This window comes from Triticum urartu, chromosome 7 (assembly GCF_003073215.2).
Source record: "Triticum urartu cultivar G1812 chromosome 7, Tu2.1, whole genome shotgun sequence".
Classification (NCBI taxonomy): domain Eukaryota; kingdom Viridiplantae; phylum Streptophyta; class Magnoliopsida; order Poales; family Poaceae; genus Triticum; species Triticum urartu.
The window spans coordinates 27,965,321-27,987,550 of NC_053028.1; the positions used below are offsets into that span (position 1 = coordinate 27,965,321).

General features: G+C 44.2%; 1 protein-coding gene across 1 annotated transcript in view; it reads right to left on the bottom strand.

Annotated features, from left to right (window-relative positions):
- LOC125521028 (nuclear speckle RNA-binding protein A-like) overlaps nt 1-22,230 on the bottom strand; it is a 70,751-nt gene that overhangs the window by 1,871 nt on the left and 46,650 nt on the right. Inside the window, exons 2-3 of the mRNA XM_048686083.1 lie at nt 343-464; nt 36-267 (exon numbers count right to left, since the gene is read on the bottom strand). Coding sequence (XP_048542040.1) covers nt 36-267; nt 343-464 — 354 coding nt within the window. The remainder of the gene's footprint in view (nt 1-35; nt 268-342; nt 465-22,230) is intronic.

Sequence of the window (22,230 nt, forward strand, 5' to 3'; positions counted from 1 at the left end):
GAGAGTTACAGAAAAGGTGTAGGTTTTAAGGATACGAGAAACTTCCCGGCGTTCACAGTCAGGAGGGATGCCTTCAATGAACAAGGTGTTTGAGGCATCTGGGGGAAGGGGAGGCTCTGGCATTCCACCACCAAAACCAACATTCCTGCCATTCATACCCCCAGCAGCCATCCCCGGACGATCATCACCTTGGTAGCCACCAGCACTGGCTCCCGCGGTAGGCCTGATAGATCCACCAGCAGGTCCAGCGCCATAGGACTGAATTTGCTGAAGATAAGAAAAAAAAATTAGCTGAGAGTGTTGTTTAGAAAATGATTAATCAGGGAAAAGGATGACGTATACCCCAGTACGCAGAAAACGCTCATAGGAAGCATTAAGAGCCTGTGTATCTCTCACGGCAGCATATCCTGGCCTTTCCTCATCACGAGGGTAATAGCCCGCCATCTCAGGAGCACCAGGTCCATCTACAAAGGGGAGGAAAGCTAGCAGTAAATACAGGTCACAAGACATACTTTTGCAGAGCTTTTCCCAGAACATTTATAGTTTTATAGCAACCATAGAATTAGAGACGGTGCTCTCTGCCTCTCTCAAGAAGTCCGTTTAATGTGCTGGATTCGGATATTGGTTGAGAAGATAGGCCAAAATCACTATTTTGACCTTGTCGGGATGCTTTTCCCAGAACATTTATAGGTTTATAGCAACCATAGAATTAGAGACAGTGCTGACTGCCTCTCTCAAGCCGTCCGTTTAATGTACTGGATTCAGATATTGGTTGAGAAGATAGGCCAAAATCACTATTTTGACCATGTCAGATTTTTTAGCATGATCTGAACCCTTCCAGATTTTTTAGAACGATCTGACCCTTTTGGTAATGCCAAGCCTTGTGGCGTTTCTGCCCCACCTAGACACACCAAACCGGGCAGCGTTTCTTCCCTAAAAAGATAACTGCCCACGGGCACATATTGCTGGAAACGCCACAAGCAATGGCGTTTCTTCTTGGGGCAGCAACGCCACAGGCCACAGCATTTCCAGTAATGCGCTGTGGTTTGTCGACCACGTCGTGACCAGGCCAGAAACGCTCGGCGGTTTGCCGTTTCTATATGTGGCCCAGGAACGCCGGAAGCCATGGCGTTTTGTGCTAACGTTATCTGGCAAGGTCAAAACAGTGATTTTGGCCGAGAAGATATACTGAAATCAGCTTGGCATGGATAACTCTAATCAACGAAAGTGTTGGCTCACAGTACAGCTTGCAGTCATCACAACTAATAAACGACGACTAGAACCAAGCAATCAAAAGTTCATAACAAAACCTGCACTTTTGACCCAACTTCATCCTGAATCAAAACCAAGCATGCAGAATCCCAGTCTGCACTCACGCAGCAGCGCCTCTAAAAGTCGACCAGGCTTAACGCGTGAATCCACCTGGACGGCACCAATTTCAGCACCATTACACCGAGAGATGGCGCAAAATTACCATGGGAGGCACCGCTTTCAGGGGTCGAAGGCGTACTAAAATCTAGGCCCCTTGACGCAAACTTTCCCACAAAATACGCTTGATTTCGCATCAGTGACAGTCGGCGTGGAGCTCAGGCAACCGAGCGCGGCTCGAATGGGGGCAGCGAGCGTCGCGCCTGCTCCGGGGCGGCGTGGGCTAGGGCGGAGCGGATCAATTCGACCAGACGAGACGCGGCAGCGCTAAAACCCTAGGCATCTGAATCCGGAGGGGCGGGAGAACGAACATCTTTATAGCTAGTCGTGAGAAGGTTCAAAGCCTCATCCTTAGATTTCAAAGATACACATGGAAGTATCTAGTGGAGTTAACAATTAACATCATGAAATATTTCTTTCCACCTTTTGTCAAAACACCATTCGTTTCACATAAATTTGAATGTATGATCTCTAGTCGTGCAAGATTTCTCATTTATGCAGTCGTGTGTGACTTACGAGGTTGCTTACATTGCACACAAACTTGACACTTAGATCCCTTGACAATGGTGAAACTAGGGATTAAGTTCAATTTGGCTAGTCGCGAGATGCAACCAAAGTTAACATGACAGAGACGTGAATGCCACACATTTGATTCACTATTGTTGCAAACATAATTAACAACTTTATTGCAAACACCTGACAAGGATAAACGGAACAAGCCTCCCGACTCATAGCCTTTACCAACAAAGGTCCCATACTTGGATATTAAAAAAATATTCGACTCAAAGACAAGCTTGTAGCCATCTCTACACAGAAAATATCCGCAAAAAAAAAATTTATTGACGGAGAGGACATAATGCACGTTCTTCAGTCGCACGGTTTTCCTTGAAGTAAACTTCAGATCAACCGTGTCAACACCACAAACAGAAGCACTTGAACCGTTGCCCATCAGCACGGTGGAAGTCCCTGCGGTCTGATAAGACGAAAACATGGAAATATCACCGCATACATGCAAATTAGCACTCGTGTCAATCAACCAATCAGGAGAATGATGTAGGGTAACGCGACAGACAACAAAAAATTTCCGACCTACGCACCAGCCCAGGACCACTATGGAGACTGCATACATGGTTTGATCTTTTTCGTTACCGACTCGTAGCGCAGCGGTAACTAGAGTCGATGACGATCGGCGGTGCAGATCCCCGCAGCTAGGATTTAGAACCTCCCAACCGCGAGGATGTATACCCTCATCTGCTCCTCAGACAGCCCTCCGGGAGGCGGTCGAACAACCCCTCGGACGGTGTCGCGGACAGCCCTTCGGGAGGACCTTCGAAACTCGAACGGTCACTCGGACAGCCCTTCGGGAGGATCTTCGAAATTCGGACGGTCACACGGACAGCCCTTCGGGAGGCACTCCCGAACTAAGACCGAAACTACGATCTCTCTACAGAGTTGCACACATACGGTGTCATCTATCCGGCAGGGCTTCGCCGTCCAGAACTAGTTCCTGCCGGAACCCAGACAGCCTTACGGCTCTACGAAACTCTTTTCGTGGGAGGGAGAGAAGAAGCCAGATAATGCATGGCATGTTTATGAGAGCAAGGGATGAGGTTTGGGCTGCCCACTCCTCCATTTATAGGAAAGCCAAGGGGTAGGGATGGCTCACAAAAACCCAAAATGCCCATGCAAATGTCACACATGAAGGGCATAATGGGGAGGGAAGTGGAGCTCCATGGAGCCCCACACATGTGGCCGGCCAACCCCCTTGGGGCCCCCATGAGGAGCATGCTTGGCCCCCAAGCCCTTCCAGAAGCCTTTTGGAAATATCCCAAAAGGTGACTCACCATAAAATATCCCAAAAAGCACTTTCACTATTCATGACGACATTTTTCAGCGTCTGTTCGAACTAAAAATATTTATGTGGGCTTAGAACATTTCCAGTACCCACCATAATGATTTTCAACGCGTTCTGGAACAATTCTAGTTTAGTGATTTTCATCTGCGAAAAGCATCTAAACCGGTTCCAGCAGCTCCGGAACATTTCCGTTTTTTTTGAAAATTCCAAAAAGTTTCCAGAATGATTCTGGCACCCTCCAAGAATTATCAGGCATGTGCCGAAACCATTTTGACTTAATGGCATACCCCGAAAAAACTTTTTCGGTTTCACCAAAACTCATCTGGTGACCTCTCTCTGCGGAACTTTTCCGCTGTCCGAAACTTTTCGGTGTCCAAAACTTTTTCGATGATTTTCCCTCAGACTCCCTGTCTAGTATTCAGCAGATAGATGACCCTTAAGCATGTGACCCTATAGGTTCGGTGAAGTATAGACATGACCTGGAACCTCTTCCGATCAATGATCAACATCGGAGCCGTGGATATTGACCCCTATACCCACACGAATGAATATTTGAGTTAACCTCCAGTTACAGTGAGCTATTCATGTTGCTTCGCGATATGTCACAAACACCCGAGGTGAGATTTATTGCATCCCCATGGACGAACAATTTGTCCACCATGCAAGTTACCTCGTTACCGGTTTTGTTCTCGTTTCTCGTTTCCGTGTTGCGGCATCCCAGTGATCAAATCACACTGTGTCTGGCCAGACGATGATGGATACCGTAATACCGAGAGGGCCCGAGAATATCTCTCCGTCATCGGAGGAGCAAATCCCAATCTTGAGCTATCAAGTTACTTGACACACTTTTCCATGAACCCGTAAGCCGCCGTAATAGCCACCCATTTACGGATGACGTTTAACAAACCCCAAAGTTCATGAAGCAAGCATGAAGAAACTCGATACTCTCATGGTCTAAGGAATCATGAAAACGTTAACCATCTCTGTGTTATGTACCATTAACTTGTGACGAATGAATCTCTTAGCATAACATCAATCCGGGTCGATTCAACACAAATGTTCTCTTAACATTGTGCCCTCAAGGTTGCTGGCATAGACATGCCCATGATCAGGAAAACGAAACCATCATGCAATACTTGAGCTAGTCTTAGAGGCCAGACTAGGAATACATTTTACCGTTTACTATTCCACACGTGCATATGAGTCTTCCTCCGAGCCTCGTGGTTATTGCAGACTCGAGAACCATAGCAGTTATAGCATGGAACATAAACATAATTATGAACATGGAGATAAGTAATAGCATTTATTATTGCCTCTAGGGCATATCTCCTATAGACTCCCACTTGCACTAGAGTCAGTAATCTAGTTAATGCTAATGCACTTTACACCTATGGCATACTGGTGTAAAAAATGCTTCGCATGTGGTATAGCCTGATGTCCATCGAATCTGTCAATTTCAGCTCCGTGTGTATCTCTGCATATCCTCGCGTTTTCACGCTTTCACAAAATTCTTATTTTGTGCAGACTTGGCATTGTATATATGTGAATCATTGGTCGAAACCTGATTCCTCTAACTAAGTTATGGAGCAACTATCTGCAATAGTGTCCCATTGACCAAAGCCTTCTGGGAACTATACTAAGTTCATGAATGAACTATATGATTCAACGTCTTTGTCTTTGTCGCTTCTAAAGCGGCAACATACTTTGCCTCTGTTATAGAATTCGCCACAGTAACTTGTTTGGAACAATTTCCAACTAACTGCACCACCATATTGTGTGTTACACAAAACCCTCAATTTAAATCGAAATTCGCATGGAGAAATGATGAAGATTGTTTAGATGTAACCTTTTACAATGAACTCTTCATGATCTCCACTTGCGAGAAAACATGTCACTAGTGCTACTTTAGTACTCAATGATCATTTTTCACTGTTGTCCCATGATCAGTACTTTTGATCACTTTGGTATCTATACTCGCAACAGCTTGGGAGTATTGGATATATCTGGTTGTTTTTACATACCATAGAATACATGATTAATCCAAAACACGAAGGTGTGTGAAATCTCCATCATGTATTTTACTCATCAGTGTTTTGGGAAACCGAGTCTTGTAAAAACTCTTTCCATGTGACTTAGTCAAGAATCACTCCTTGGCGTTTTAAATGCTAAATAGGTTTTAGCACTTTGTCAATATGTATTCATTGCTTAGCCATATTAGGTAAATCTATCTCCATAGATCATCATGCCTAATATTGAGGCTATTTAGCCTAAGCACTTCATAAAAAACAATTTCAAATGAAGTCCTAATTCGTGTCAAGAAATTTATTTCCAATTAACAATGTGTCAAGCACACAAGGTTTTTAGAAATATTATTACGCTCCCACTTACTTTCTTGAATTACAAGCATCTTCGTTACTCATTGATGAAGTCAGAACCCTTTGACCATTTCATCAAAGCACGAAGATTCAAACTCCATTTTGCTCTCTTCTGTCCATCGCTGGAACTCTGAAGTTTGCACCCTTACTACCATCCTATGGATAGACAAAATGCCTTGGACTGTAACACATGCAAGTCCTTGGTTTCATTTCCATCAGATGGAAATCCTATTGTCATCCATGTTTCATATCTCATGATTGAAATATTTATTAATTGCTAGTTCAACCCGAACCGACTTTAAGCATCGCTACGATGAAAACAACCTCATCGTAGTCAACTCTTGAACTTGTTATTTCAACAAGTCGAGCTTTATGGATAAAACATTTTTATCCATATCAGTTTTAAGTTCCATAAATATTCGTTAGACTCTAAGTCTTACGAAAGGTGTATCAAGGTTTTAATCTTGAATCACTTATATGGAAACTGACTCGGGTTGTATTGGCATTTAGCCAATTCCTGAGTCAGGGCCCATCAACGCTTCCTTGTGTATCGTAGGTATAATGTTCTCTAACAACAATATCTCGTTTGCACACCTGAGAGGTTTGCACAAGCCTTGCCTACATGGTTCAGCTGCAAGTTCGACCGAAGTTCATACGTTTTATTGTAGAGGCTTCCGTATCAGTCGCAGTAGGAAACTCTGGAATTACTTCCAAGGTCTCTTTCCTTTGATCTGATGATGAAGATACTATTTATCTCGTCGAGTTGCACTATTCTCACACTCACCCTTTTGAAAGAACCATTCTCTTTAAAAGCACACCGTTTCGCGGCAAAACTATTTGCCTCGGTATAGTGAGGGAGGAATACCCAACATTTTGGTATAATCTACAAAGTAGCACTTGTCTGATTTGGAATAGGTTTGTAACCTTTTACACAAGCCCCATATTCCAAATGTTAAGAAAAGATATAACATGGTTGGGCGTACCATACCATGGCTTCATTTCAACAGACCCGATGTAGCTCTTTTCAGTGTAAAAGCCACAGTCTCTAAAGCATCACTTTAAAAGGGATAATGGCAAATTTATTTGTCTTCTTTGACCTTACCATGTCATAAATGGTTAGATTACATCTCCACGGACTTTTCACTTGCAGTGGTGTTCCGGGAGGTGCAAGTTATGAAAACCCTTTCACAGAGAACCCGGGCCGACATGACTAGTCGTGAACCCAAAGTGGCACTAACTTAAGGGGACAGGCATACGTAAACCAGCATCGAGCATGTCGGTCAGCAGCGTGCGAATCCGGGCTGTAGCACTGGGCTAACAGGACTTCGGTGAACCGGGCTGTAGCAGGCTAGGCAGGACTCCAGATGTCATCGCGTGACATTTCCCCGAAGGGACAGACACAGGAACGATGTGAATCACATGCCGGCCAGTCAAGTGTTCCGAAGCAGTAGTGCTGGGCTAGCAGGACTCCGGTGAACCGGGCTGTAGCGGACTACTATGGCTCATGGAAGCACAAGACTACATTTCCCCATAAGAGAGGCTACCAAGGATAAACAACTAGGTTGTCGGATCCCACACATACCAAGCATTTCAATCATACACACAATATGCTCGATATGTGTAAATACAACATGGCATCACAACAAGACTCTACGACTCAAAATATTTATTCATTAGGCTCCGAGGAGCGAGATATTACAAACATGGGTCTCAGGACCCAACATTCAGAGCATACAAGCAACAAGCACATGCGGAAGCTTAACATGTCTGAGTATAGACATCTACCAATGAAAAAGGCTGAGAAGCCTGACTATCTACCAGATCCTGCCGAGGGCACAAGATCGTAGCTAAGGTAACAAGATAAACGTCGAATTCCACACGAAACTACTAGCGATACTGAAGTCTCTCTGCAAAAACATAAACTAAGCAAATGTGAGTACAAATGTACCCAGCAAGAGTTACATCAGAACTAACTACATATGCATCATTATCAACAAAGGGATGGTGGGGTTTAACTGCAGCAAGCCAGCTTTGACTCAGTGGCTAACCTGAACTAATACTGCAAGCAACTCTTTTGAGGTGGCGCACATGAGTCCACATATTCACCAATCAATACACCACTATGGATCCGCTCCCGTCTACCTACGAGAACGCCATCCATAGCACTCACGCTTATCTTGCGCATTTTAGAGTATCCACTTCCACTTGTCTATGAACTGTTATAGGCAACCCAGAAGTCCTTTACCGTGGACGCGGCTATTCAAATAGATCATTTATAACCCTGCAGGGGTGTACTTCTTCACACATGTTTCCACCACTTAGCGTCTGCACACGACATGTGCTCGGCAGACTTCAAGCGAAAGCCGACGTGGGTGTAGACCACGACCTGACTAACCACACAAGTCTCTAGTCCAGGTTTATCGCCTATTCGGGTTCCATCTGCGAGGAGATCCGGCCGGAGTTTCGCCCCCAAACGATGTGTGCAGGGTTCCCGAGACACCAAACGGGCGCCCGGTACACCGTGCCACGGTGTATCTACCGCATCATAGCCCACCCCTAGGGTCAGCGCTATGCACGACCTCCAACACATATCCTACAAACACCAGAAACTAGTTGCAACTCCTGGACAGAGGACAGGGTGGTTAATAAGTCGAGCGGGGTCATATTTCAGGGCCCAATGTGTGGTAGTAGTTGTTTCATGGATCACAAACACAGAACTCAGTTCCTGAGGACGGTTTCAATGAGACAACCCACCATGTACTCCTACATGGCCTCTCACCGCTACCTTTACCAAATCGTATTCACACACTTAGCTCACACATAGTAGGACATGTTCATCACCATTCCAATTCATCCCCGATGAATCAGACCTGACTCAACTCTAAGCAGTAGCAGGCATGACAAACACGCATGAATGAGTAGGCACATCAGGGCTCAAACAACTCCTACTCATACTAGTGGGTTTCATCTATTTACTGTGGCCATGACAGGTCATGCAGAGGAAAGGGGTTCAACTACCGCAGCATGTAACAGTTGAATCGTTGTTGTCCTAATGCAGTAAAAGAGAGCAGGAGCGAGAGAGTGGGATTGTATCATAATGAACAAGGGGTTTATGCTTGCCTGGCACTTCTGAAGATAGCATTGAGTCTTCATCAGTGTCAACGATCACAACGTCGGAACAACGTCTACCGAGGGGGAACAACACCGGCAACAGAGAAAGAAACACAATCAATGCAATGCACAATATGATGCATGATCATGACATGGTAAAATGAGTTTGTTGGGCTAATGCAACTACAACCAGATGGGTTTGAGCTATTTTGAACCAAAGATTCAAAGTTCAACTCATTTGTGAACTTAAATAGTGCTTTATCATGTTTTGCACTAAACAGCATGTTAACTTGTTTAAACATGCATGAAACCAGTACAGATGGATAGATTGGGTTTTTCTGATCATTTTTCATATATAATTTATTTCATTTGGAGTTACGTTTGATTTTCTATGATTTTTGGAAGTTTAGGCAATTTTCTGGATTTTCTGAATTGTTTTAAATACAGAAAATTATTAACTATGTCAGCATTGCATCACTATGACGTTAGCAGGTCAACTGGGTCGGCCAGGTCAAACCTGACCTGTGGGACCCATACGTCAGTGTCTTAGGCTGGTTTGGGTGGATGACAAGTGGGACTGGTCAACGTTGACTTGACCAAAGTCAAAGATGACACGTGGGGTCCACAGGGTTAGCACTAATCTAAACAGGTAATTTACACTAACCTAATCTATTTTAGTTAATCGGTTAGTTGGGCGGTGGGGCCCGGTTTTCATTGACTCCAGGGGGTAATCAGTAGGGTGCTTAGGCCCTAATGATGGTGCCACGTTAGCGGCTGCCGGGGTTAGTCACCGGCGACCAAACAGAGCGGCGGAGGTGCTCGGAACGGCGCCACAGGCGTCGGCTGGGAGCGTGGCTTGGTCCTACGGCCAGCTGGAGGAGTGCCGCGTCCAACGGTGCAGGTGGTTGAGCGTGCGGTGGCCGGGAACGACGTCGGCGAACGTTTGGGCAGCCGCCGGAGCTCGGGCGTCGGTCGTTTTGCTTCTGCGGCGTGCTAGCGGGCGAACAGAGGCACTAGCGAGGCACTGCGGAGTGCGGGAGTGCGTTAGGTACCAGCGGTGACCAAAGGGTCACCGGAGTGACGCCGGCGTCGAGCTCGTGCGGTGGAGCGGCTCGACTCCGGTAGAGGAGGCGGCTAGAGGGTGCGTACGAGCGCGGGGAGTAGGGGAGAAGATGGCGGAGCTCACAATGGGGTCGGAGACGGTCTCAGCGAGCTCGGGGAGGCGGAGACGGCGGCGATCCTCGGTGGCCGAGGAGGGGAACGGCATAGCTGGTGGCATCCAGGGCTTCTGGCGCCTTCCGTCTTGGTGAGGAGGAAGAGGGGGACGAGGCGGGGCTTCTTGGCGTGTTGGCGAGGCGAGGGGAGCACGGTGGCCGTGGCAAACGGCGTCGTTGGCGATGCCAGCGCTCGGCTGTGGGGAGGAGAGCGAGACAGATGAGGGGGAAAGCTCGGGGGAGAGTGAGGGAGGTCCAGGGGGTGCGTGGCGTCTCCCAGAGGCGTCCAGGCGCCGAGGGGGAGCGGCAAGCAGGAGGTCGCCGGGGCGCGTGGCCGCGCGCACGGGGCACACGCTCGGCGTCCTTCTGTCGCGAGGAAGACGACAGGGGGGGAGGCTAGTGAGTTGGGCCGCACAGTGCTGGACCAGCATGAGGGAGCTGGGCCGGTTGGTGGGCGCCAGGTAAGATGCACACGTAACCTCTCTCTCTCCTTTTATTTCTGTTTTCTATTTTCTGTCTGTTTGTTTTGATTTAGTAGGGGTACTAAACAAATTTATTTGCTTCTGTAAATTATTGTATGGACTAGAGATATTATTCTAGAGCCCCACAACAATTTCCAAAATTATTGGGCATGTATTTCTTTTATAACAAAAATAAAGCCAATTCAAATACATTATGATTTAATTCAAATGCCCAAAATAAATATTTCTGTGACTCCAAAAATATTGGTTTGAATTTTACCTCGTACCAATATTTTCACAGAGTAACAGGAACATTTCCTTGGACCCATTTGATGAGAATTAAATGTTGATTATTTTTGAACTGGTTTCTAAGGGTTTCAACAAACCTCAATTCAACTTTCAGAAATTTTGGCCATGATGCATGAGTGCATATGCAACTATTCCACTCAGGTATTATAGGGCTGTGACACATCCTTTCCTCACTTGGGACAATGCTCTAAAAAATGATGATCATCACACTTTTATTTACTTACAACTCAACAATTACAACTCAATACTTAGAACAACATATGACTCTATGTGAATGCCTCCAGCGGTGTACCGGGATATGCAATGAATCAAGAGTGACATGTATGAAAGAATTATGAACGATGGCTTTGCCACAAATACAATGTCAACTAGATGATCATGCAAAGCAATATGACAGTGATGGAGCGTGTCATAGTAAACGGAATGGTGGAAAGTTGCATGGCAATATATCTCGGAATGGCTATGGAAATGCCATGATAGGTAGGTATGGTGGCTGTTTTGAGGAAGGTATATGGTGGGTGTATGATACCGGCGAAAGGTGCGCGGTATTAGAGAGGCTAGCAACGGTGGAAGGGTGAGAGTGCGTATGATCCATGGACTCAACATTAGCCATAAAGAACTCATATACTTATTGCAAAATCTACAAGTTATCAAAGCAAAGTATTACGCGCATGCTCCTAGGGGGATAGATTGGTAGGAAAAGACCATCGCTCGTCCTCGACCGCCACTCATAAGGAAGACAGTCAATAAATACATCATGCTCCGACTTCTTAACATAACGGTTCACCATACGTGCATGCTACGGCAATCACAAACTTTAACACAAGTATTTCTCAAATTCACAACTAATCAACTAGCACGACTCTAATATCACCATCTCCATATCTCAAAACAATTGTCAAGTTTCAAACTTCTCATAGTATTCAACACACTCATAAGAAAAATTTATTTATTAATCCTGAATGCCTCAAATAATTAAAGAAAATTACCATGCAGTTTTGTAGGACTCTCAAAATAATCTAAGTGAAGCATGATAGAACAATGGTTTCTATAAAACAAATCTACCAACGTGCTCTAAAAGATATAAGGGAAGCACTAGAGAAAAAACTATATAACTCAAAAGATATAAGTGAAGCGCATAGAGTATTCTAACAATCTCTGAATCATGAGTGTCTCTCTCAAAAAGGTGTGTGCAGCAAGGACGATTGTGGAAAACTAACAAATAAAGACTCAAATAATACAAGACTCTCCAAGCAAAACACATATCATGTGGTAAATAAAAATATAGCTCCAAGTAAAGTTACCGATAGAAGTAGACGAAAGAGAAGGCATCCCCAAGATTTGGCTTTGAGGTGTCCTTAGATCATCTTGGGGGTGCTATGGTCATCCCCAAGCTTAGGCTCTTGCCACTCCTTATTCCATAATCCATCAAATCTTTACCCAAAACTTGAAAACTTCACAACACAAAACTTAAAGTAGAAAATCTCGTGAGCTCCGTTAGTGAAAGAAAACAAAACACCACTTCTAGGTACTGTAATGAACTCATTCTTTATTTATATTGGTGTTAAACCTACTGTATTCCAACTTCTCTATGGTTTATAAACTATTCTACTAGCCATAGATTCATCAAAATAAGCAAACAACACAAGAAAAACAGAATCTGTCAAAAACAGAACAGTCTGTAGTAATCTGTAGCTAGCGCAAGATATGGAACCCCAAAAATTCTAAAATAAACTTATGGACGTGAGGAATTTATCTATTAATCATCTTCAAAAATAATTAACTAAATAGCACTTTCCAAATAAAAATGACAGCAGTTCTCGTGAGCGCTAAAGTTTCTGTTTTTTACAGCAAGATTAAAAAGACTTTCCCCAAGTCTTCCCAACGGTTCTACTTGGTACGAACACTAATTAAACACAAAAAAACACAACCAAAACATAGGCTAGATAAATTATTTATTGAATAACAGCAAGTAAAAATATTGGGTTGTCTCCCAACAAACGCTTTTCTTTAAAGCCTCTAGCTAGGCATTGATAATTTTAATGATGCTCACATGAAAGACAAGAATTGAAGCACAACTAGAGCATCATGAAACACTTGACAAACACATCTAAGTCTAACATACTTCCTATGCATAGGCATCTTATAGGCAAACAAATTATCATATCAAGGAAAAACTAGCATATGCAAGGAATCGAAAAGAAACAATAGCAATATCAACATAACGAGAGGTAATTTAGTAACATGAAAATTTCTACAATCATATTTTCCTCTCTCATAATAATTACATGTGGGATCATAAGAAAATTCAACAAAATAGCTATCACAAAGAATATTTTCAACACGATCCACATGCATGCAAAGTTGACACTCTTCCAAAATAGTGGGATTAACATTAACTAAAGTCATGACCTCTCCAAACCCACTTTTATCAAAAATTTCATAAGATTGAAATTTCTCCAGATATGTGGGATCTAAAGTTGACACTCTTCCAAACCTACTTTCAATAATATTGCAAACACTATTATCAATATCATATTCATCATGGGGCTTAAATAAATTTTCAAGATCAAAAGAAGAATCACCTCAATCATGATCATTGCAACAAGTAGTAGACATAGCAAAACTAGCATCCCCAAGCTTAGGGTTTTGCATATTATTAGCACAATTGACATCAAGAGAATTTATAGTAAAATCATTGCAATCATGCTTTTCATTCAAAGAGCTATTGTGAATCACTTCATAAAGTACTTCATCGCAATTTTCAGATTCACGAATGTCAAGCAAAACTTCATAAAGATAATCTAGTGCACAAAACTCACTAACAATTGATTCATCATAATTGGATCGCTTAAAAAGATTAGCAAGTGGATGAGGATCCATAGATCTTAGGTTCTCTGTTTAGTAATAAATAAACAACTTTTCCAACCAAACGAGCAAACGAGCCAAGTAAGACATTAAAGCAAATGGAAAAGAGGGCGAATAAAACGGCAAGGGTGACAGAAATCCTTCTTGCTACCTCTTGAGCACTGCGTTGGTTTTCCCTTGAAGAGGAAAGGGTGATGCAGTAAAGCAGCGTAAGTATTTCCCTCAGTTTTTGAGAACCAAGGTATCAATCCAGTAGGAGGCCACGTGCGAGTCCCTCGCACCTACACAAACAAATAAATCCTCGCAACCAACGCGATAAGGGGTTGTCAATCCCTACACGGTCACTTACGAGAGTGAGATCTGATAGATATGATAAGATAATATTTTTGGTATTTTTATGATAAAAATGCAAAGTAAAATAGAAATCAATAAAAATAACTAAGTATTGGAAGATTGATATAATGGAGAATAGACCCGGGGGCCATAGGTTTCACTAGTGGCTTCTCTCGTGAGCATAAGTATTTACGGTGGGTGAACAAATTACTTTTGAGCAATTGACAGAATTGAGCATAGTTATGAGAATATCTAGGTATGATCATGTATATAGGCATCACGTCCGAGACAAGTAGACCGACTCCTGCCTGCATCTACTACTATTACTCCACACATCGACCACTATCCAACATGCATCTAGAGTATTAAGTTCATAAGAACAGAGTAACGCTTTAAGCAAGATGACATGATGTAGAGGGATAAACTCATGCAATATGATATAAACCCCATCTTGTTATCCTCGATGGCAACAATACAATACGTGCCTTGCTGCCCCTACTGTCACTGGGAAAGGACACCGCAAGATTGAACCCAAAGCTAAGCACTTCTCCCATTGCAAGAAAGATCAATCTAGTAGGCCAAACCAAACTGATAATTCGAAGAGACTTGCAAAGATAACCAGTCATACATAAAAGAATTCAGAGAAGATTCAAATATTGTTCATAGATAAACTTGATCATAATCCCACAGTTCATCGGTCTCAACAAACACACTGCAAAAGAAGATTACATCGAATAGATCTCCACAAGAGAGGGGGAGAACATTGTATTGAGATCTAAAAAGAGAGAAGAAGCCATCTAGATAATAACTATGGACCCGTAGGTCTGAAGTAAACTACTCACACTTCATCGGAGGGGCTATGGTGTTGATGTAGAAGCCCTCCGTGATCGATGCCCCCTCCGGTGGAGCTCCGGAACAAGCCCCAAGATGGGATCTCGTGGATACAGAAAGTTACGGTGGTGGAATTAGGGTTTTGGCTCCGTATCTGGTAGTTTGGGGGTACGTAGGTATATATAGGAGGAAGGAGTACGTCGGTGGAGCAACAGGGGGCCCACAAGGGTGGAGGGTGCGCCTGGGGGGTAGGCGCGCCCCCCCTACCTCGTGGCCTCCCTGTTCGTTGCTTGACGTAGGGTCCAAGTCTCCTGGATCATGTTCGCTCCGAAAAACATGTTCCCGAAGGTTTCATTCCGTTTGGACTCCGTTTGATATTATTTTCTTGCAAAACCCTAAAATAGGCAAAAACAACAATTCTGGGCTGGGCCTCCGGTTAATAGGTTAGTCCCAAAATGATATAAAAGTGTATAATAAAGCCCAATAATGTTTAAAACAGGATATAATATAGCATGGAACAATCAAAAGTTATAGATACGTTGGAGATGTATCAGTCTCCTCTTCTCATGCTCATACAAGTGGTAGAAGAGCTCACCTTATAAAGAGGTGCAACTCTCTCTCTCTCTCAACTTATGAGGTGGGACTAAACTTTACCCTCACTCACTCCACTCACATGTGTGCATAAGAGAATTTCAGAATTTTAGTTGGGCTTTGGGCCAAAAGCCCACTAGCAAATTCCAACAATCCCCCACAAAGACTCATTGGCACATCTCACCATTTGGTTCCAAAACATTGTTTATATACCGGTGCTTAGTGGAGACTGTGAAGTTGAACTTCCACTTAGAGATTTATGCTACACTAGATCACAACTTGAATAGTGGACTATGCCTTGAACTACAAGTTTTTTGCAAGACTAGTTTCACACAAATTCTTGACCGATACTGGGCTGCCGCGAGGCTTCCCCGCGGGTGGAGCGTATACGTTGTACTCCAGGGCCTTTTCATGAATTTATTAGAGAACACCCAATTCTCACAGACTGCGACGTTAATAGTTAAATTCATATAGGTGTGTTCCTCAGAAGACGTTCTGCATGACAACATCTCTACTTACCCGAATAAGCCACTTGGAACATATTAAGATAAGTATCAACCTGCCATGCAGATCAGGAGGGTATTGCATCTTCACGGAGTGGGATAGTTAATATAGGGATATTCTCCTCCCAGCTGACCAATAGCTTGTCTCCCACTTCTACTTCACGGGATCTCCGATCACATAGAGTGGGTTACCACTATGGACAACTCAAGCGGCATCTCCGTCGATGCATTATCTATCACGTTACGTGATAGACCCTTTGTGAAGGGATCTGACAATTTTTTCTACGTTTGGATATAATCCAACGTAATAACTCCTGAGTTCCTCAATTTTCTGACAGATTTTAGTCTCCTCTTCACATGCCTTGAGGACTTCATATTGTCCTTAGAACTGTTTATCTTGACGATCACAATTTGATTATCACAGTTCATCAGGATAGGGGGTATTGGTTTTTCAACCATAGGTAAGTCCATCAAGAGCTCACGAAGCCACTCTGCTTCAATAGTGGCAGTGCCTAATGTCGTGAGTTCTGCTTCCATAGTTGACCTCGTTAGATGGTTGCTTGCAAGACTTCCAAGAAACAGCGCCACCACCAAGTCTAAAAACATAACCACTTGTGGCCTTAATCTCATCAGCATCAGATATCCAGTTTGAGTCACTATAACCCTCCAGTACCCTTGGATACCTGGTGTAGTGAATCCCATAGCTCGCAGTGCCTTTCAAATAGCGCATAACTCTCTCAAGCGCATGCCAATTATCATCTCCCGGTTTTGACACAAACCGACTCAGCTTGCTCATAGCAAACGAGATGTCAGGCCACGTGGCACTCGCCAAATACATAAGCGAGCCAATAACCTGAGAATACCTCAGTTGATCTCTAGCAATCCGTTGATTCCTTCGAAGCAATGCTACCTCTTGAGCACTGCGTTGGTTTTCCCTAGAAGAGGAAACGGTGATGCAGTAAAGTAGCGTAAGTATTTCCCTCAGTTTTTGAGAACCAAGGTATCAATCCAGTAGGAGATCACGCACGAGTCCCTTGCACCTACACAGACAAATAAGAACCTCGCAACCAACATGATAAGGGGTTGTAAATCCCTCAACGGTCACTTACGAGAGTGAGATCTGATAGATATGGTAAGATAATATTTTTGGTATTTTTATGATAAATAGAAATAAAGACGCAACGTAAAATAAAAGGCAAAAGAAATAACAAAGTGTTGGAAGATTGATATGATGGAAAATAGAGCCGGGGGCCATAGGTTTCACTAGTGGCTTCTCTCGAGAGCATAAGTATTATGGTGGGTGAACAAATTACTTTTGAGCAATTGATAGAATTGAGCATAGTTATGAGAATATCTAGGTATGATCATGTATATAGGCATCACGGCCGTGACAAGTAGACAGACTCCTTCCTGCATCTACTACTATTACTCCACACATCGACCGCTATCTAGCATGCATCTAGAGTATTAAGTTCATAAGAACAGAGTAACACTTTAAGCAAGATGACATGATGTAGAGGGATAAACTCATGCAGTATGATATAAACCCCATCTTGTTATCCTCGATGGCAACAATACAATACGTGCCTTGCTGCCCCTGCTGTCACTGGGAAAGGACACCGCAAGATTGAACCCAAAGCTAAGCACTTCTCCCATTGCAAGAAAGATCAATCTAGTAGGCCAAACCAAACTGATAATTCCAAGAGACTTGCAAAGATAACCAATCATACATAAAATAAATCAGAGAAGATTCAAATATTGTTCATAGATAAACCTGATCATAAACCCACAATTCATCGGTCTCAACAAACACACCGCAATAGAAGACTACATCGAATAGATCTCCACGAGAATCATGGAGAACTTTGTATTGAGATCCAAAGAGGGAGAAGAAGCCATCTAGCTAATAACTATAGACCCGAAGGTCTGAGGTAAAATACTCACACATCATCGGAGAGGCTATGGTGTTGATGTAGAAGCCCTCCGTGATCAATGCCCCCTCCGGCGGAGCACCGGAAAAGGCCCCAAGATGGGATCTCACAGATACAGAAGGTTGCGGTGGTGGAATTAGGTTTTTGGCTCTATATCTGATATTTTGGGGGTACGTAGGTATATATAGGAGGAAGAAGTACGTCGGTGGAGCAACATGAGCCCCACGAGGGTGGAGGGCGCGCCCCCTGCCTCGTGCTCTCCTAGTTGATTTCTTGACGTGGACTCCAAGTCCTATGGATCACGTTTGTTCCGAAAATCACGTTCCCGAAGGTTTCATTCCGTTTGGACTCCGTTTGATATTCTTTTCTGTGAAACACTAAAATAGGCAAAAAAAACAGCAATTTGTGCTGGGCCTCCAGTCAATAGATTAGTCCCAAAAAATAATATAAAAGTCTATAATAAATCCCATTAACTTCCAAAACAGAATATAATATAGCATGGAACAATCAAAAATTATAGAAACGTTGGAGACGTATCAAGCAACACACTAGCATCATATGGAGTTGGAGAAGGCGTGCAGTCGCTATACCCAAAACGATTCAAGACCTTTTCCACATAGTGAGACTGAAGCAGTGTGATCCCACCATTCTCATCTCTCTACAGCTTGATGTTTATGTTGGTGAAGGTAGCAGAATTTTAAAATTTTCTACGCATCACAAGATCAATCTATGGAGTCTTCTAGCAATGAGAGGAAAGGAGTGCATCTACATACCCTTGTAGATCGCGAGCGGAAGCGTTCAAGAGAACGGGGTTGATGGAGCCGTACTCGTCGTGATCCAAATCACCGATGACTTAGCGCCGAACGGACGGCACCTCCGCGTTCAACACACATACGGTTGGGAAGACGTCTCCTCCTTCTTGATCCAGCAAGGGGAAGGAGAGGTTGATGGAGATCCAGCAGCACGGCGGCGTAGTGGTGGAAGCAGCGGTGATCTCGGCAGGGCTTCGCCAAGCTCCAACGAGAGAGAGAGAGGTGTTACGAGGGGAGAGGGAGGGGCCAGGGACTTGGTGCGGCTGCCCTCCCTCCCCCCCACTATATATAGGGCCCCTAGGGGGCGCCGGCCCTAGAGATTGGATCTCAAGGGGGGCGGCGGCCAAGGGGGTGGCTTGCCCCCCAAGCCAAGTGGGGCGCCCCCCACCCCTAGGGTTTCCAACCCTAGGCGCAGTGGGAGGCCCAAGGGGGGCGCACTAGCCCACCAGGGGCTGGTTCCCTTCCCCACTTCAGCCCATGGGGCCATCCGGGATAGGTGGACCCACCCGGTGGACCCCCGGGACCTTCCGGTGGTCCCGGTACAATACCGGTGACCCCCGAAACTTTCCCAATGACCGAAACTAGACTTCCTATATATAATTATTCACCTCCGGACCATTCCGGAACTCCTCGTGACGTCCAGGATCTCATTCGGGACTCCAAACAACTTTCGGGTTACCGCATACTAATATCTCTTCAACCCTAGTGTCACCGAACCTTAAGTGTGTAGACCCTACGGGTTCGGGAGACACGTAGACATGACCGAGATGACTCTCCGGTCAATAACCAACAGCGGGATCTGGATACCCATGTTGGCTCCCACATGTTCCCCGATGATCTCATCAGATGAACCACGATGTCAAGGATTCAATCAATCCCGTATACAATTCCATTTGTCAATCGGTACGTTACTCGCCCGAGACTCGATCGTCGGTATCCCAATACCTCGTTCAATCTCGTTACCGGCAAGTCACTTTACTCGTACCGTAATGCATGATCCCGTGATCAACCAGTTGGTCACATTGAGCTCATTATGGTGATGCATTACCGAGTGGGCCCAGAGATACCTCTCCGTCATACGGAGTGACAAATCCCAGTCTCGATTCGTGCCAACCCAATAGACACTTTCGGAGATACCCATAGTGCACCTTTATAGTCACCCAGTTACGTTGTGACGTTTGGCACACCCAAAGCACTCCTACGGTATCCGGGAGTTGCACAACCTCATGGTCTAAGGAAATGATACTTGACATTCGGAAAAGCTCTAGCAAACGAACTACACGATCTTTGAGCTATGCTTAGGATTGGGTCTTGTCCATCACATCATTCTCCTAATGATGTGATCCCGTTATCAATGACATCTAATGTCAATAGTCAGGAAACCATGACTATCTTTTGATCAACGAGCTAGTCAACTAGAGGCTCACTAGGGACGTGTTGTGGTCTATGTATTCACACATGTATTATGATTTCCGGATAACACAATTATAGCATGAACAATAGACAATTATCATGAACAAGGAAATATAATAATAACCATTTTATTATTGCCTCTAGGGCATATTTCCAATAGTCTCCCACTTGCACTAGAGTCAATAATCTATTTACATTGTGATGAATCGAACACCCATTGAGTTCTGGTGTTGATCATGTTTTGCTCTAGGGAGAGGTTTAGTCAACGGACCTGCCACATTCAGGTCCGTATGTACTTTACAAATATCTATGTCTCCATTTTGAACACTTTCATGAATGGAGTTGAAGCGACGCTTGATATGCCTGGTCTTCCTGTGAAACATGGGCTCCTTGGCAAGGGCAATAGCTCCAGTGTTGTCACAGAAGAGAGTCATCGGGCCCGACGCATTGGGAATGATTCCTAGGTCGGTAATGAACTCCTTCAGCCAGATTGCTTCTTGTGCTGCCTCCGAGGCTGCCATGTACTCCGCTTCACATGTAGATCTCGCCACAACGCTTTGCTCGCAACTGCACCAGCTTATTGCCCCACCATTCAAAATATACACGTATCCGGTTTGTGACTTAGAGTCATCCAGATCTGTGTCGAAGCTAGCATCGACGTAACCCTTTACGATGAGCTCTTCGTCACCTCCATAAACGAGAAACATATCCTTAGTCCTCTTCAGGTACTTCGGGATATTCTTGACCGCTGTCCAGTGTTCCATGCCGGGATTACTTTGGTACCTTCCTACCAAACTTACAGCAAGGTTTACATCAGGTCTGGTACACAACATGGCATACATAATAGACCCTATGGCCGAGGCATAGGGGACGACACTCATCTTTCCTCTATCTTCTACCGTGGTCGGGCATTGAGCCGTGCTCAATTGCATACCTTGCAATACAGGCAAGAACCCGTTCTTGGACTGAGCCATATTGAACTTCTTCAATATCTTGTCAAGGTACGTACTTTGTGAAAGACCAATGAGGCGTCTCGATCTATCTCTATAGATTTTGATGCCTATTATATAAGCAGCTTCTCCAAGGTCCTTCATTGAAAAACACTTGTTCAAGTAGGCCTTTATGCTTTTCAAGAATTCTATATCATTTCCCATCAACAGTATGTCATCCACATATAATATGAGAAATGCTACGGAGCTCCCACTCACTTTCTTGTAAACACAGGCTTCTCCATAAGTCTGTGTAAACCCAAACGCTTTGATCATCTCATCAAATCGAATGTTCCAACTCCGAGATGCTTGCACCAGCCCATAGATTGAGCGTTGGAGCTTGCACACCTTGTTAGCATTCTTAGGATCGACAAAACCTTCCGGCTGCATCATATACAATTCTTCCTTAAGAAAGCCGTTAAGGAATGTCGTTTTGACGTCCATTTGCCATATCTCATAATCATAGAATGCGGGAATTGCTAACATGATTCGGACGGACTTCAGCTTCGCTATGGGTGAGAAAGTCTCATCGTAGTCAACCCCTTGAACTTGTCGATAACCCTTAGCGACGAGTCGAGCCTTGTAGATGGTCACATTACCATCTGCGTCTGTCTTCTTTTTAAAGATCCATTTATTTTCTATGGCTCGCCGATCATCGGGCAAGTCAGTCAAAGTCCATACTTCGTTTTCATACATGGATCCTATCTCGGATTTCATGGCTTCGAGCCATTTGTCGGAATATGGGCCCGCCATCGCTTCCTCATAGTTCGAAGGTTCACCGTTGTCTAACAACATGATTTCCAAGACAGGGTTGCCGTACCACTCTGGTGCGGAACATGTCCTTGTGGACCTACGAAGTTCAGTAGCAACTTGATCTGAAGTTTCATGATCATCATCATTAACTTCCTCTCTAGTCGGTGCAGGCACCTCAGGAACATTTTCTTGAGCTGCGCCACTCTCCGGTTCAAGAGGCAATACTTCATCAAGTTCTACTTTCCTCCCACTTACTTCTTTCGAGAGAAACTCTTTCTCTAGAAAGGATCCATTCTTGGCAACAAAGTTCTTGCCTTCGGATCTGAGGTAGAAGGTATACCCAATAGTTTCTTTAGTGTATCCTATGAAGACGCATTTTTCCGATTTGGGTTCGAGCTTTTGAGGTTGAAGTTTCTTCACATAAGCATCGCATCCCCAAACTTTTAGAAACGA